General features: G+C 57.7%; 1 protein-coding gene across 1 annotated transcript in view; it reads right to left on the bottom strand.

The window, feature by feature from the left end:
• Positions 1-8,047, bottom strand: part of TNRC18 (trinucleotide repeat containing 18) — a gene marked incomplete at its 3' end in the record, with an annotated part of 55,508 nt that extends 47,461 nt beyond the window's left edge. Inside the window, exon 1 of the mRNA XM_082006598.1 lies at positions 7,751-8,047. Within this exon, the coding sequence (XP_081862724.1) occupies positions 7,751-7,952 (202 nt within the window). The 5' untranslated portion in view covers positions 7,953-8,047. The remainder of the gene's footprint in view (positions 1-7,750) is intronic.
• Between the last annotated feature and the right edge of the window lie 6,355 nt (positions 8,048-14,402).

The following is a 14,402-nucleotide window of genomic DNA, read 5'->3' as shown; positions in this document are numbered from 1 at the left end:
CTCTGCGGCCGGCAAACGCCCAACACCGCGCACCTCCCCGCCGCCGATAACGGAAGATAAACGCAGAGGCAAATATTATGGCGGTGCAGTTTAAGTCCTGATGAATTATGCAAATCCATATTCAAATTGAAGCACAGCCCTTGGGCTCTTGACAAATCGCCATCGGGGCCCCAATGTCACAAGGCAGGGACGGCCAGCACTCTGTCGGGTGAAGCACTAGACGGATGCCCTATTTATGTGTATGGACACGCACATGTGCGTTTGCACATCTCAGCTGGGGAGACCATGGAGCAGCTGCAAGAACGAGTCAAGAGCGACTTTTGCATTTCTCCTTCCTCCCGGCTGCGCTTAGCCTGGCCAGGGACGGCCACCAAGCTTTCGGGCCCTCCACAAGACAGAAGCGGCTTGGGTTGAGAGCGAGATTCAAAGCAGGAAAGAAGATAAAATTCACCGTGGCAGGGGCTGGGAAGGAAGGGAGGCAGAGCGGGGCAGGAGGGGAAAGCCTAAAACGCTTGTGCCAATATGAGTGTCAGCCCTGAAGCCGAGGAAAGGAAGCTCTGTCCACAAAATAGTCACAGAGAGGGCTCATCTGATGAAAGTAGGAATTTCCGATCCCACACAAACCCTGAACATCCATTAAAAGCAGCAGAAGAATCACCGCTTTGTGTCGCTAATCTCATTAGGGAGAAAGCCCCGCTGTAGCGCTGGGATTGCGAAGGGAAACCCCGGCACGCTGCGCGCGCCGGGAGCCCAGCGCAGTTGTGCCCGCCCGGCAGAGTGGAGCCAGCAGAAAGGTGTGCTGGGCTTTCACCGGCACCCTGGGAAGCTGCCTGCACCCATCTTTACTCGCTGGAGTATTACCCGCTTGGCTCGCGTGTGACACGGCATGTGAGATGCCTCCCCACCCAGCAGGTCAGGACACAGAACACCGGAATTACACACACTGCGCGGCGATAACACGGGGGCCGTTTCATTCACACGTCGCTACCGGCACTGCCTGCAAGCGGCAAGAGCCGAATCCCTTCAAAACCCTTCCTCCCAAGCACCCTGACCATTTCAATTATTTTTTTTTAATTAAAAGCAATTAAACCAGACGTATTAAAAGCATATTCAAACCACAGGGAATTCAGTTGAGAAGGGATCGGAGGGGGCAGAAAGGGAAGCACGGGCAATATATCTAACCACCGAAGATAAAAAGGGATCTTTGCTCGCAGTAACGCGGCAGGGTAAGATGGATGGCGACAGAAGCAAGAGCAACCCCGGCAGAAGTTGCCGGGGATACAGAACCAGAGAGACTGGGCTGAGTCCTTTAAAATCTCCGCTACTCCCCTAAAAAGGCACGTTCTCTCCCAAACGTACCACATCGCTCCTTCCCTTGCTCCGAGCCCACCGTGCTCAGTTTGCCTGCCTGCATCCAACCCCTTCAAAATGGCTCTCTGGCCACTGCTACATTGGCAATAAAATTTATTCCCAAGGTCACTCCAGTCCTTTTGCCACTATTTCAAAGTCTCCCTGGATTTAAGCAAAAACCAGCCTCAGCTATACCGAGCCCGAGCCCTCCCCCCTCCTTTCTGCCCATCACCTCCCTGATTTAGAGATACCAAATTCCCAACTACCTTTCGCTTCCCATAACCGTCAACGACAACAGCTGGAGAGGAAAACCGGAGCATATTGTGCACCCAACAGCTGATCCTCGCGGCGTGGGGAGAGAGCCCAACTGTCACCGCCGCGGCGCTGCCGTACGGCAGGGCTCCTGCCGCGCCGTCCTCCCCAGCCGGCGCCGACGGGGATGGGCACAAAGGGCCTGTGCGGCCGCTGTCCCCTTGGTGTTTAAGAGCTGAAGAGGAGCGAACGATGAGCAAAGCAAATAGCAGAGAGAGATATAATAGTGTTTTTCCCCAGCCAGCGAGTGCCACCCAGCTCTGCCATGCCGGAGTGAAGCCAGCCAGAAACGTGGGGCTGGGAGGAAACCTGGGGAGAAGGAAACCCCCAAATCCCCGTGGCCAGGGAGAAGCAGCGCCCTGCAGGGCAGCCACGCTGGAGCACTCCTCTCCCAGACTTTGCTTTTTAAAAGAGCATCCCCAGCTGGAAAAGCCAGCGAGGGGCTGCCACGGCGGGATGCAGTGCTGCTCCCTCGCCCAGCCCTGAAGGCAGGGAGCTCGGGGCTGCCCTCGGCTCCCCTTCTTCCCCAACCCCGCCTGCGTTTTCGGGTCGGTTCAGGGCCCACCGCGCTCTCCCTTTCAGCAGCGAGGCAGAACAAAGCGTTCCCTTGTCCTCGGCACCTCGAGCGGGCAATGCTGGATCGCGTTACCTAACCCAGACCAACATCTCCTCGTCCCGGCAAGGTAGCTTTCGTGTCAGCACATGCCAGGCTGGCCCCGATTCCCTGCACCACCTCCCGCCCGAAGCTGTAACTGGACCAGTTTAGTACACGCCGAAAACACATGGGGCCTTGTTTCAACTCGTCGGGCGCTAACCCCAGCTAAAGGAGGTGATCCGACACCCTCGCACCGGTCGCGGCCGCGGCCGAGCCGCAAGGCGCTCACCTGGAAGGCTGCCGTAAGGACGTTAATTCCCCTTAACAATGTTCATTTCCATATTCATCAGAAGATGGTGAAATGACAAGATGGGGGGTTATTTACTATGTAATTATAAACTAATTCCAGCTTCACCCTGGGTTATCCTAGGAAGGAGATCTAAAATTTCCCTTATGAAAGCCCTGCTCTGCTAACCACGTCTGCAGCGAGATTAATTCCCGGCAATTTCCATTTCGCCAACAGCTGCTGTGCTGGGAAAGCAGAGGAGCCCGTCCCCTACGCCGGGGGACCTGCCTGCTGCCCCATGCCATCCCAGGCGAGGAATTTCTAGCACTGGCACATCCTCCAGATCAGGTTTTCACCGGCACACCATCAGTCAGGGCTGGGACCGGCGGCTGGCTGACCCCGCCGCGGTGCTGGGTGGGGGCAAGGCTCACCCGGGGCGGGAGAAGGGCTGCTAGAAGCAGCGCTAACGAAGCGCATCTTCGCCAGCGCCACGTATCGGAGGCAGGGCCGGGCTCCTGCCTGTTCAGCTGGGGAAGGCGCTGGAAACCCTAACGCAGCGAAGGATCCCGCAGGACCTCGCTCTGTGCAAGTTTACGCCATCGCGTCGGCCCTGGGGCTCTGGTCCACAGTCCGAGCCCAGCGTCCCTACCACCAGCTACTGCCACTTGGGATGGGGCAGCCCCCCCCCCCCCGGGGGGGCTGGAGGACAGGGCGGACAGCCCTTCCCACCCCTCCTGAAGGATGGAGATGCCACCCCATAACCCACCCCACGCCCAGGACCGCAGGGAAACGTGTCCCCAGCACCCCAGCGGCGCATGCCGGGAGACTCCCAAAAATGCAGAAGCCCCTTCCCCCCCCCCCATTTCATCCCCAGTGCAAAACCAGAGACCGCTCCTGCCTCGCTCACGGAGTTGGCCGCAGGCCCGGCGGAGCCGCAGGGGCAGCACTTGATGGCCGAGCGCTCCCTCTGGGCCCGGCGATGCCGGCCGTAAAGGGGAGAGCACGACGGGTCCGAGCACAGCATCCCACACGGACCAAAAAGCCTCCGATTTCACCAGGGCCCCCACGGGAGGAGAAGCACCTCCCCGGGCAGGGCTCAGGCCGGGCGGCATTCCTCCCGCTCTTCGCCGGGGAGCCCCTGCCCCAAGAGCCCCCCGCGCTCAGCCCCTCGCACCACCCCCTGGGCGGGCAGCGGGGGGGGGGAACTGCGACTTCAAGGGCCATTAAACACCCGTGGTATTTTCCTTGCAGCATAAAAACGTGACCAAAAAGAGCCGCGTACGAACCACGGCCAAAATCCCGCCGCCGGTCCGGGAGCCCCCCTCCTTGCCAGCTGCGCTACGGGGAGGAGGGGGGCACGGTTCGGTCCAGCACCGCTCCCCCGGTGCCTCCTATCAGCGAAGCCATTTCAGCGTGGACGCAGTTTAGATGAGCAAATCGCGCTGCTGCTGGCGCCGCCGACGGCAAGGCCTCCTCTGCAAAACCTGCGGGCTCAGCAGAAGCACAGTTTTGCCATTATAAGGACGGCCACAGTGGGATTTTGCTGGCACAGCAAAGCTATCCTTGGAGGGAGGTTTTTTTTTTTTTTTTCCTATGCTCCTGCCTAGCCCAGCCACCCTGGAAAACTTCTCCCCGGGCACAGCGGGCCTGGAAGCAGGGACGGTTTCCAATCCGCCTTAAACCCCTGCATTTGAAGGCACATGCTAACGTGGAAGCATGAAAGCAAGCAAAGCAAAACCTCTCCCCTCCACCTGACCGCTCTCCTCCCAGCCCCTGCTCTCCAGCTGGCTTTAACACCACGCCAGCTCTGCTCGCCCAGGGGTGTCCCTCTTCCCAGGCACTGGAAAGCGTTTCTGAAGCGTATTTTAATGGCAGAGGCTGGGCATCCTTTTATAGAAACACAGACCTGTCCCGGCAGCCCCCCCATATGCATCCCACCCAAGAAAGGATACCTCAGTACATGGAAAAAAGCAGATTTTTATTACTATTATTACTATTTTAGACGCCGAGAATCTTTTTTGTTGCGCGTGGACGGCGTTTGCCCGCACGCAGACCCGCGGTCCCAGAGCAGCCCTTTGCAGCCGAGTCCGAGGGAGCCTCTTCCACCTCCCCCAAAACACAGAAGCTGCCGAGAACAACGCGCCCGCCGTGGGATGGAGCCAAGGCCAGGACACTCGCTGGGACCTGAAGACGGTGGGGTAGGGAAGGAGCAAAACCATAAACCCCCCCCCTGTATTTCGAGCCACGGGCTGCAGAGCCGAGCGAGCTCGGCCGCCTGACTCCATCGATCGCGGCCTCTTTTTAAGCAAGGACTTCCCGGCAAGCTCAGCCGCTGCCAGGGACGAAATTCCATTGCGAACAGTCACCTTCCTCCCCCCGCCCTCGGCAGGGCCTGTCGGGAGCACCCCGCCGCTCCCCGGCACCCCCCTGCCCTCCTCGGGGACAGGGACGCCGCGACGCCCGAGGAGCGGGATGGCAGCCCCGCGGCCGAGCGCGCCGGCACGCGCTTCCAACAAAGGGGCTTCTGTCCCCGTCCCCCCCCGCCCGGTACCGAAACGCTACCACGGAACAGAAACCCCCCGGAGAAGAGCCGAGGGGCCGGGGGTCCAGGCGGCCACGTTTCGGCGCTTGGGGCAGAGCCCTGACGGCTGCGAGGAGCGGCGGCTACGCGAGAAATCGGGAGTCGGTGCCGGCGATCACCAAATCCTCAAATATGGCCAATCGCGCTATTTTTACAGGGGCGTATTTATTTTAGGAGGACGCTGGGACGGGTTCAACAGTCTCTTTCTTCAGCCCGGCGGTATTTAAAGATCGGTTTGAACCGGCTCTATTTAAAGGCTTCGCCTCCTGCCTACTTTTCTTAACCCCTTACACAAGCCTTTGCCTTCCACCCCTCCAAACTCCTCCAAAAAACAAACCAAACCGGAAAAAAAAACAACCAACCCACCACCACTGCGAACGCAAACCTACAAAAAGCCCCTCCGTAGCAGGAAGCAATTATCACTGTTAAAGCCGTAAAAAAATAAAATAAAAAAAAATAAAATAGAATAAAAGAAAAGAAAATCCCTGCCTATCCCACTGCCATGGTGCAATGGAAGTTTCAACTGTTAATTGTAGGTATCTTTTTAGTGCAGTTTAGCCCGGTTGTGAAGTGCCGTGCCATGGCAAAGCCAATCTCATCGGGCAAGCGTTGCTAGCGATCATCCCAGGGAGCGCATGGGAGAGAGCCGGGCACCACGGAGGTGCAGGCAGGGATGGGGGGCCATTTTCAAAAGACTTCAGAGAAAGGAAAATAAAAATAATAATAATAAATTTTAAAAATATATATATATAAAAAATAAATCGGAGGGATCCCAAAACCCATTCCCTCCGTGATGGGCCCCAAAACCGAGGCTGGCTCTCAGCCCAAGGGCTTGCAGCGCAGCGGGAACGCTCACGGACGGCGGCAGGGAGCAACGCTTCATCGGCTCGGCTCAGCCGGAGCTCAGCGCCTCCCTCCCCGGCTGCCTGGATTTCAGGGAAGCACCAGAAAAGGAAACTTTGGGAGGGGGAAGAAAAAAAAAAAAAAAGAATTTAAAAAAAAAAAACATACCCAATAAAAAAAATAATCACAGGGGGGAAAAAAAAAAAAAAAGAGAACAACCCACACTCGGTTTGGCTTGAGATTGTCCAGATGAATTTTTGCAGAGGTCGTATTCTGCTTTAGCAGGAGGTGGAAGGAAGGGGGGGGAAAAAAATATAGCCAGGACAGAAAAAGGGAGGGGGGGGGGGGGGAAAAAAGACAAAAGGGAAGGAAAAAAAGGTGTCTGCCCATGTGCTTGGCTTCACAGCCGTTCGCTTTACACCTCTCTACTCTTCACACCTGAGAAATTGGCACTGCCACCTAGTCGAAAACTAATAAATCTTTTTCCCTCGATTCGGGCTGCTTCCTTCTCTGCAGATGTTGGCAATCAGGTTTGCGAATTTCAAAGTCATTCATCCCGGACGGCTGGGAGAAAAGCAGGTTTATTATTGCAAAACCTGTCACCCTCCCAACGCCTAAAGTAAACTCCGAGTCACCTCTCCACGCCCAGGGGAGAGAAAGGGGGGAAAAAAAAAGAAAAAAAAACCCTAAAAAATAAAAGGGGGGGGGGGGAATAGAGCCAGAGAGGGAAATCAAACGGTCAGAAATCCCTCGCGTCCTCCCAGGGCAGGCTCGGCAGCAGCCCGGCAAAAGACCAGGCAGGAGTGCGGGCAGCGTCCTCCCGGACCCTACGTTATCCCGCCCTGCGAGTCGCGGCGAAAGGGAGCTCGGAAAGCGGGGAAAAATAAAAATCCTTCCAAAAAAACAAAGTAATTTAAGCAAATAAATAAAAAGCTGACTGGGGAAAAAAAAATTATAACCCCCGTACATTTCAAAGTCTGGGTTGTTTTGTTTTGTTTTTAAATGGAGAGGCAGCCGTGGGGCTGCCCAGGGACGGCGTGCGCCGAGAAGGGGGAAAAAATAGTATTATTAAGGACGGAGCAGCCCCTGCATGGAAGTTTTGTTTGCAGGTTGAAAAAATAATAGTCACCAAGGAAAAACAAACAACACAAAAAACCCCCAGAAACCACCAAAACCCGCAGTGCCGGCAGCGCTGCCCGGGGTGGCGGGGACCAACCCCCCCAAAACTGCCCCGTTCTGCCCCTTTTCCCAGCCCGAGGGTGGTTTTTTGCCTGGCCGTGAAGCACCTCCGCAGCCCGACCTGCCTCAGCTTTCCCGAAAACGGGATTTCTCCCGAATTCTTTCCCAAAAACACCCGCAGCCGCCTCGGCGGGGATTTTCCTCGGTGCCAAGAAAACCGTACGCTGGGGGGAGGATTTTTAGCGGCCAGCAGCTATTTTTTTCCCCCCATTTCCCTATTCTTTTCTTCCCCTAGTCCTCTATTTTTTTTCTTCCCCTATTTTTTTCTCACCATTCCCCTATTAATTTTTCCCCAATTATTTCCCCCCCCGCCTTTTTTTCCTTAATCTCCCCAAATCAAAGCCAGGCCAGGCAGAAAACCCTTGGGTGAAAACAAGCGAAAAAGCTGCAAGCCTACAGATAACATTGTTATTATTATCGTAAATTTTTTTTGCGCTTCGAGCCCCGCCGGCTGCCGGCCCCGGGGGTCCGCCCGCGGAGGAGGGAAAGGCGCGGGGAGCAGGGGCATCCGGGGGGCGGGTGGGGGGGTTCCGCGGAGCCTTACCCGGGTGGGAGTGGAGGCTGATGCCCGATGCGAGGAACTTGCCGGGCTGGAGGGCGGCGGGGAGCCCGGCGGCCATGGGCCCGGCGGCGGGGGCCAGGCGGCCGGTGGCTCCCAGGCGGTGGCTCTCCATCGCCAGCCCCGAGAGCAGCGGAGGGGGGCCGTGCACCGAGCGGGGGGGCCCGAAATCTCGGCCATCCATCATCCACTCGCCGGCTTCAAGGAATCCTCCCGGATCGCTGGCGGTGCCCGCCACCGCCTTCCCCCCCCCTCCCGCCCCCCACCCCCCCCTCCTCCTCCTCCTCTTCCTCCTCCCCCAAAAAAATCAGATGGTTTTCAAAAATAAGGCGTCCGGGCGTCCCATGGCGCGGTGCGGGCAGCCAGCCCCGGCGCGGCGGTCTCGGCGCTGCCTGCGGAGAGAGAACGGGGGGGGGGGCTGCGGTCAGCCGACCTGTCCCGACCCCCCCAAAAAACCCACCCTCATCTTCCCGACCGGGGCGCAGAAGGGGGGGGGGGGGGAAGTGGAAAAAAAAAAATCCATGGAAAACTTGTGGCGAAGGGCGGGAAAAAAAATATTTTTAATTTTTTTTTTTTTTTTTTAAGTGTTACGCGTGTCACCCCCAAAGCCGGGGAGCGCCCGCCGCCGCGGCCCGGCTCCGGAGGGGGAGGGCATTTCTCCAGGAGCGCAGGAAAACAAGGACACAAAAAAACCCCAAAACAACCACAAAACACCCCAAAATTCTCTTTTTTTTTCCCCCCTTTTTCACCCGCCGCGCGGCTGCTGTGCCCCGCCGAGAGCCGCCGCGGCCGCAGGAGGCAGCGCCGCCGGGAAAGGGGCTCCCCCGCCGGCATCGCTCCCCAGCCCCGTTTCTCGCCTTTTTTCCCCCATTCCCAAGCCTCCAAACCGCCGTCTGGGGTGTGGGGTTGTTTTTTTTTTTTCTCTCCCCTTCCGTTTTTTCCAACGTCGCTCCCGCTCGGGAAAACAAAACACGTATTATTTCCCGACAGAGTGAAAAAAAAATTTTTTTTAAATATATATATATTTGTACTTGCAGCCTGACGAAGCGATCACCCACCCCCGCCCGTCGGGCTTTGCACCAGGATAGCGAGAAATAATAAACACTCCGGGGAATAAAGTAGGGTTTTCTCTCTCTTCCCCCCCAGCGCTCCCGTAGCCCCGGAGCCGCCGCTCCGCCCCGGCCCCGCCGCCCTACCCGTCCGGTCGCCGGCCGCTGCCAGCGCGGGGGAGGGCAGGCGCTGCCGGGCCAAGAAATCATTAACAAAAAAAAAAAAATGGGGGGGAATAGGAAAAAAAAATAAGGCAAAAAAAAAACCCACCGCCTTGCGTTGTTTTTTTTTTTTAGATTTATTTGGGTGAAACTTAAAAATGACATCCAGTGCCGCCCCGCGTGGCTGAGCGGGGCGAGTCTCACCCCGGGGCCGCGGGAGCGGCCGCATCCCGGCTGGTAACTACTGAAGTGAGGAAAAAGGGGTGAAAAAAGGGCAAAAAGCGCCCCCGGGCTGGGGCAGGGGGCGGCGGGGGGGCGCGACGCCCCCGCCCCGGGGGAGGGGGCCGGGGCCGGGTCCTACCTCGGCGCGGTCAGGCCGCCTGGTCGCGGGGCATGGCGGCGGCGCGGGGCTGGGGCGGGGGGTGCCGGCTCGCCGCCCTGCCCGCCGCCCGGCTCCGCTCCGCTCCGCTCCTCAGGGGCAGCGCGGGAGCGACGCGGCTGCCGCGCCATGGAGCGGCGGGGCCCCGCCGAGCTGCAGCATCGCCTCCACGCACCGCACCGCACCCCTCCTCCTCCTCCTTCCTCCTCCTCCTCCGGCCGGCCCCGCGCGCGGCTCGGCGGCACTTAAAAAAAAAAAAAAAAAAAAAAAAGGGGGGGGAACACACAAAAAAAAGGGGGAGCGCGAGCGTGGGGCGGGAAGAAGAAAAAAAAAAAAACCGGCGGCGCCGGGCCTATGAAACACGCATTGTTCTCGGACGCGGTCGGGGCGGGCCCGCCGCCCATCTGCGCCGCCCCATTGGTTGTTCGGCTTGCCACTCAGCGGCGGGTAAACAGGCGGCAGTTTCTAGGCCCCCCGTCTCCCCCCTCCCTCGCCCTGGCGTTGAGACGCTCCCGCCGCCGTTTCCAGGCCTCCCCTCGCTTTCCCGCTCGGAGCAGGCGGCGGTTGGCGGCCGCGGCGCCGCGATCCCCTCGGGGGAAGCGGCCTCGGCTTCCCGCCCCCCGCTCTGAGGGGGCTGTGAGGGATGACCCCCCTACCCTTCGCTGTCCGCGGGGTTTAAAGCCTTCTCCCCGCCCGCCCCGGGCTGAGGGAGGCGAGGGCCCCCCTGCCCCGGGAAGGGCTGAGGGGGAAGCGCCGCCAGGCCCTCTCCCACGGCCCCGCCGCGGACAAAGCGGCCTTTCAGGCAGCGGGAGGAGGGTCCCCTTCCCTCCCTCGCGAGCTCCGCCTCCCCCAAAAATTTAAAAATAGGGTGAAAAGGCCGGGGGAGGAGACACCCCCCCGGGTTGAACGAAAACTCCGAGCTTTTGCTAGCGCGAGAAACGGGCGGGAGCGGCCGCGCTGCGGGGGGCAGGGCCCGGGCTTGGGCTCTTCCCGCCCTCCGGCCCAACTTTTACTTTTCTTTCTTCTGCATTTATTTTTCCCTTCTGTGCCGAACGGCCCGCCCTCCTCTCCCGCCTCCCAACTTCGTTGTTCAATTTATTAAAAAAAAAAAAAAATCGGCTTTTATAACAAAGGGGGGGGAGGGGAAAGTCTAATTTAATCCCCGTATAAATTAAAACACAATAATAATAAAGCCGGCCCCTCCTCCCCGCACGCCCGGGCAGGAGTTTCCAGGCGCCAGCCGGGGCAACGTCCAGAAAACGGGAGAAATAGCCCCAAAAGCGGGGACCAGAGCGGCCCCCCGGCCCCCCCCCCCCGCACCCCCCGGCACTTTCCTGCTTATTTTTAATCGCTTTAAGAAAAACAGTGCCGCGTTCCTCGAAAAGCTCTCACGCTCCGAAAAGCGCTGTGTTTAACGCGAGGGAAAAAACCCCTAATATCTGCGGTTTTATTTATATCTAAGAGCAAAACCCGGCTGCGTCAGAGCCGAAGGCTCAAACCCTCCCGCTTCCAGGGGGAGGCTCGGTGGTTGGGGTTTGGTTTTTTTTCGTTTCTGTTTCCTTTAGTAAACCAAAAAGGGGAGAATTGGGGTGGGGGATATATATATTTAAAAAAATGGCTTAATCGCTTTTATGTGGCTTTAAAAGCATATTTTATAAATGTTTAATGCCTTCACGCCCGGACCTCCCCGCGCTGTCCCCGGGACGGGGGTTGGCGTGCCATAAATCAGGGAAATGCTAATAAACTCCCCCCCCCCCTCCCCGGCACCCCCCGGCTCTGGCCCTTCCTCCTCCTCCTCCTCCCCTTCCTCCTCCTCCCCCGGCCGGGAGCCATCTTGTAGCAGCAGCTGCGGGCTGGGGCAGCGCTGCTGTAAAGCACTGAGCTGCTGCCCTCCCCCCCTCCCCTCCCCATCCCTCCCCTATATATTTCTATATATATACATACATTTTAATTATTATTTTTCCCTCCGAGGCGCCGTGCTGCGGCACCGTTTTCCACACTCACGCCCTCCCCAAACCCTCTTTTGCCCCATTGTTTCCCCGGACAGGGAGACTCCCCCTCCCCACGCTGCAGCTGGCCCCCCCCGGGAGTGGGGGCACCGCAGTGGGGCCGCCAAGGTCCCGGGGAAGTTGGGGGGCTGGCGGCCGCTCCCCCATATTCCCTGCAAAGCTTTACCGCCAACACTGCTTTCTCCAAAAATACCGTGTTTTTAGTAAAAAAAAATACTATTCTTTTTACTGGGAAACATTTATTTTTTTACCTCCCGGCAGGTACTCACGGTGCTGCCCCCCCAACTGCATCTCCCCACGTTTTGGGGGGCTGCCAAGTTTCGGGGAGGGGGGGATTCACCCACTCATTGGAAACCCGGCACTGGACTTCGCACCCACAGGTGGGGAGCAGGGAGACCCCCCACGCCCCCCGAGAAACCTGCCCCACCCGTGACCCCGGTCCCCAGGCTGGGTGCCCCGGCAGCAAGGAGTGCTGTGCGTCCCTTTACCCAGTGTTTTCAATGTGTTTTACGACATGTTTTCGGGGTGTTTTGGAGCTATATTTAAAGCGTGCAGTCAGTGGCTGGATTTAGAAAACCGGGCGTAAATCGCATGAAAACAGGGACGGTGACGATCCCGCTGCGGCTGCAAAGCTTCGCCCGGATTTCACACACACACCCCCCCACCCCATCTCAAAAACAGAACCGAGCCCGGCAGCGAGGTGTCCCCCCCCCCCAAATAAAACCCTGTGGGGGCAGAGGTGGGATTTGAAGGCCGGGGGGTCCCTGCTGGGATTTATTCCGATGAATCCTGGGGGGTTTCTTCATTGCGAGGGGGCGTGTGTGTGTAAATTCAAAAGCCCGGGGTCCCTGCCCACCCCAGCCCCTGTGCCAGCGAGGAAGAAGCTGTTGTCCCTGGGGAGGGGGCTGCGGGGTGGGGGGTCCCGATGAGGAGATCCCCGGGAAACAGCTTGGGAACCGAGCGAAGAATTCCTGGTTAATGCCCAGAACTGCTCAGGATTTTGTTTTTCTTCATAAATCCCGGCTGATTATAAACCCCTGGCTGTGGGTTTGGCATGGGGTGGGGGGAGCCCCAGAAATCCCCCCCAGGAGCTGTACCCAAGTCCCGGCAGCGGGGCACCTTCACAGCGCTTCCCATCCCGCGGCTCCGGGGTCCGTAACGCCGGACCTCTCCCAAACCGCAGCCTGGTTTTCAAGTCCAAAGAAACCCTGCTGGGCTTGGTTTTTCACCCTGCCCGGCACGGGAGGGCGGGTGTGCGCGCACAAAACCACCCTGCTCTCCCGCTCCGCCACCTGCGCGCTCGCTTGCCCCCCCAAACCCCAAACTGGGACCCCCCCCTCCAGCGCTGGGACCTGCCCCGTGCTTCTCACAGCCTCCGCCAAGCGCCTGGTACCGGGCTTTTGTCACAGCGAGACTGGATCTTTTGATTGGGGGGGGGTGTATTTTTTTTTTTTTCCCCTTTTACCCAATAATAAGCTTTTTTCATCCAAGATCAGGAAAAAAGAAAAAAAATAGGCAGGGAGGAGGGCTAACCTGCACAACCCACGGAGAGCTTTGAGAGGAGCGCGAATCCCAAAGCTGTAATTAGTGCCTGCGTTTTCGGGCTGCGGACCGGCTGCTAAATTGGGTGTAAGGTGCGGAAATGGCAGTTACACCTTTCAGCGGCAAAAAATGTGGTTTAGCAGAGAAACGTGCATGGGCAACCTCCCCAATCTGCAATCCCCATATAACACCGCAGTATTACAGGTGCTGCGTTTTGCGAGTTTAAAACGATCCTACATCCAGGCAAACAGGAACGCTGAGCTCTGAACGATGAGATCTTCTACATCAGCGAGTGAATTGGGGATTTTTTTTCCCTTGATCTGTCGGTTAAATCAAAAATTCCTCCTGGATGCGGGACACGAGCGAGAGGGAGTAGCATGTGCTATTTTGAGGTTTGATATAAAATAGATACCCTTGGCTTCAGCGTTTCTCCGTAGCCCGGCCCACAGGAGCTGCAGGTACTTTCGTATGCATACAAAACATTTTAAAATGGAAAATATTCACAGCTGCTCTTTGCCGTTTTGACGGGGGGAAGGAATCGCGGGGCATGTTAAGGAGATATTAAAAGCTGTGGTTTGAAGCTCCTAAAGCATTTACTCAGCGGGAGATCCAGAGAAAGAAGTTTAGAAGTTAACTGCATACTTGTGTGCCTTTGCTCTGTCCTTCTTAAAATTCACCTCTCCTATCTGCTTCTAATTTAAACAAGCAGAGCCCTCCAGGAACTGGAAAATCCAGATTTGCAGCGTCTCCCAGGGAAAGACGATTTCCTAAGTGCCCCCCCAGCGCGAGGGTCCTGCTGAAGGTTAAACTCACGAGTGCCGCCGGTTTTGCACCGGGTTAATCTCCCCTGAAATAAAAAGACGGGGGGAATGCCGGTGAAAACCGTGTTGCCGGCTGGTCCCCGGCGTGGTCCCGTCCCTCTTCCCGAGCCAGGCACGAGTTTCGCCACCGCTGCCGGCGTTAAATTCTCGTCCCCGCGCCGTGCCCTGGCCTGCGTCGGCTTCCCCGCCTGGAAACAAGGTACGAACCCATCCGCCTCCCCGGAGTACATTATCGTGGCTTAAAATTAACGCTCACAAATTTATTTTCAAATCCCTCCATGAAAGGCACCGGAAGCGCTAGGTGTTACTAGGGTAGATCTTTCGCCTTTTAACAGCTGTTAATTGCCATTAAAACCAAACATCCGCAGCTTTATGGGAACAGCATCTGAATTCCCGTGTCGCACGCCGCTCGTGGCAAAGCCCGCGTCTGCGCTCGGTCTTGCTCTCTTGCACGTGCCAGCCTGCCACGGCGAGGTGCGATCGCCAAATCCTAGCTCCGTGGCGGGTTACCCGGCACGTTGGGACCCGATTTTGGGTCCCCTCCCTTACGCCAGGCTTCTCCCTTCGCCCTCCACATCGTTGCACCAGACGTGCCGTCGTTGGGAGAAACTCAACGCCCCGTGGGCTTGCTAGCTGAAAAGGAGATGGGATGCAAAACCTCTTCCCAAAAATACC

This window comes from Phaethon aethereus (genome assembly GCF_964289735.1).
Source record: "Phaethon aethereus genome assembly, chromosome: 15".
In the NCBI taxonomy this organism is placed as follows: Eukaryota; Metazoa; Chordata; class Aves; order Phaethontiformes; family Phaethontidae; genus Phaethon; species Phaethon aethereus.
The sequence above is the reverse complement of the archived record's forward strand: the minus strand, read 5'-3'. Positions and strand labels throughout refer to the sequence as shown.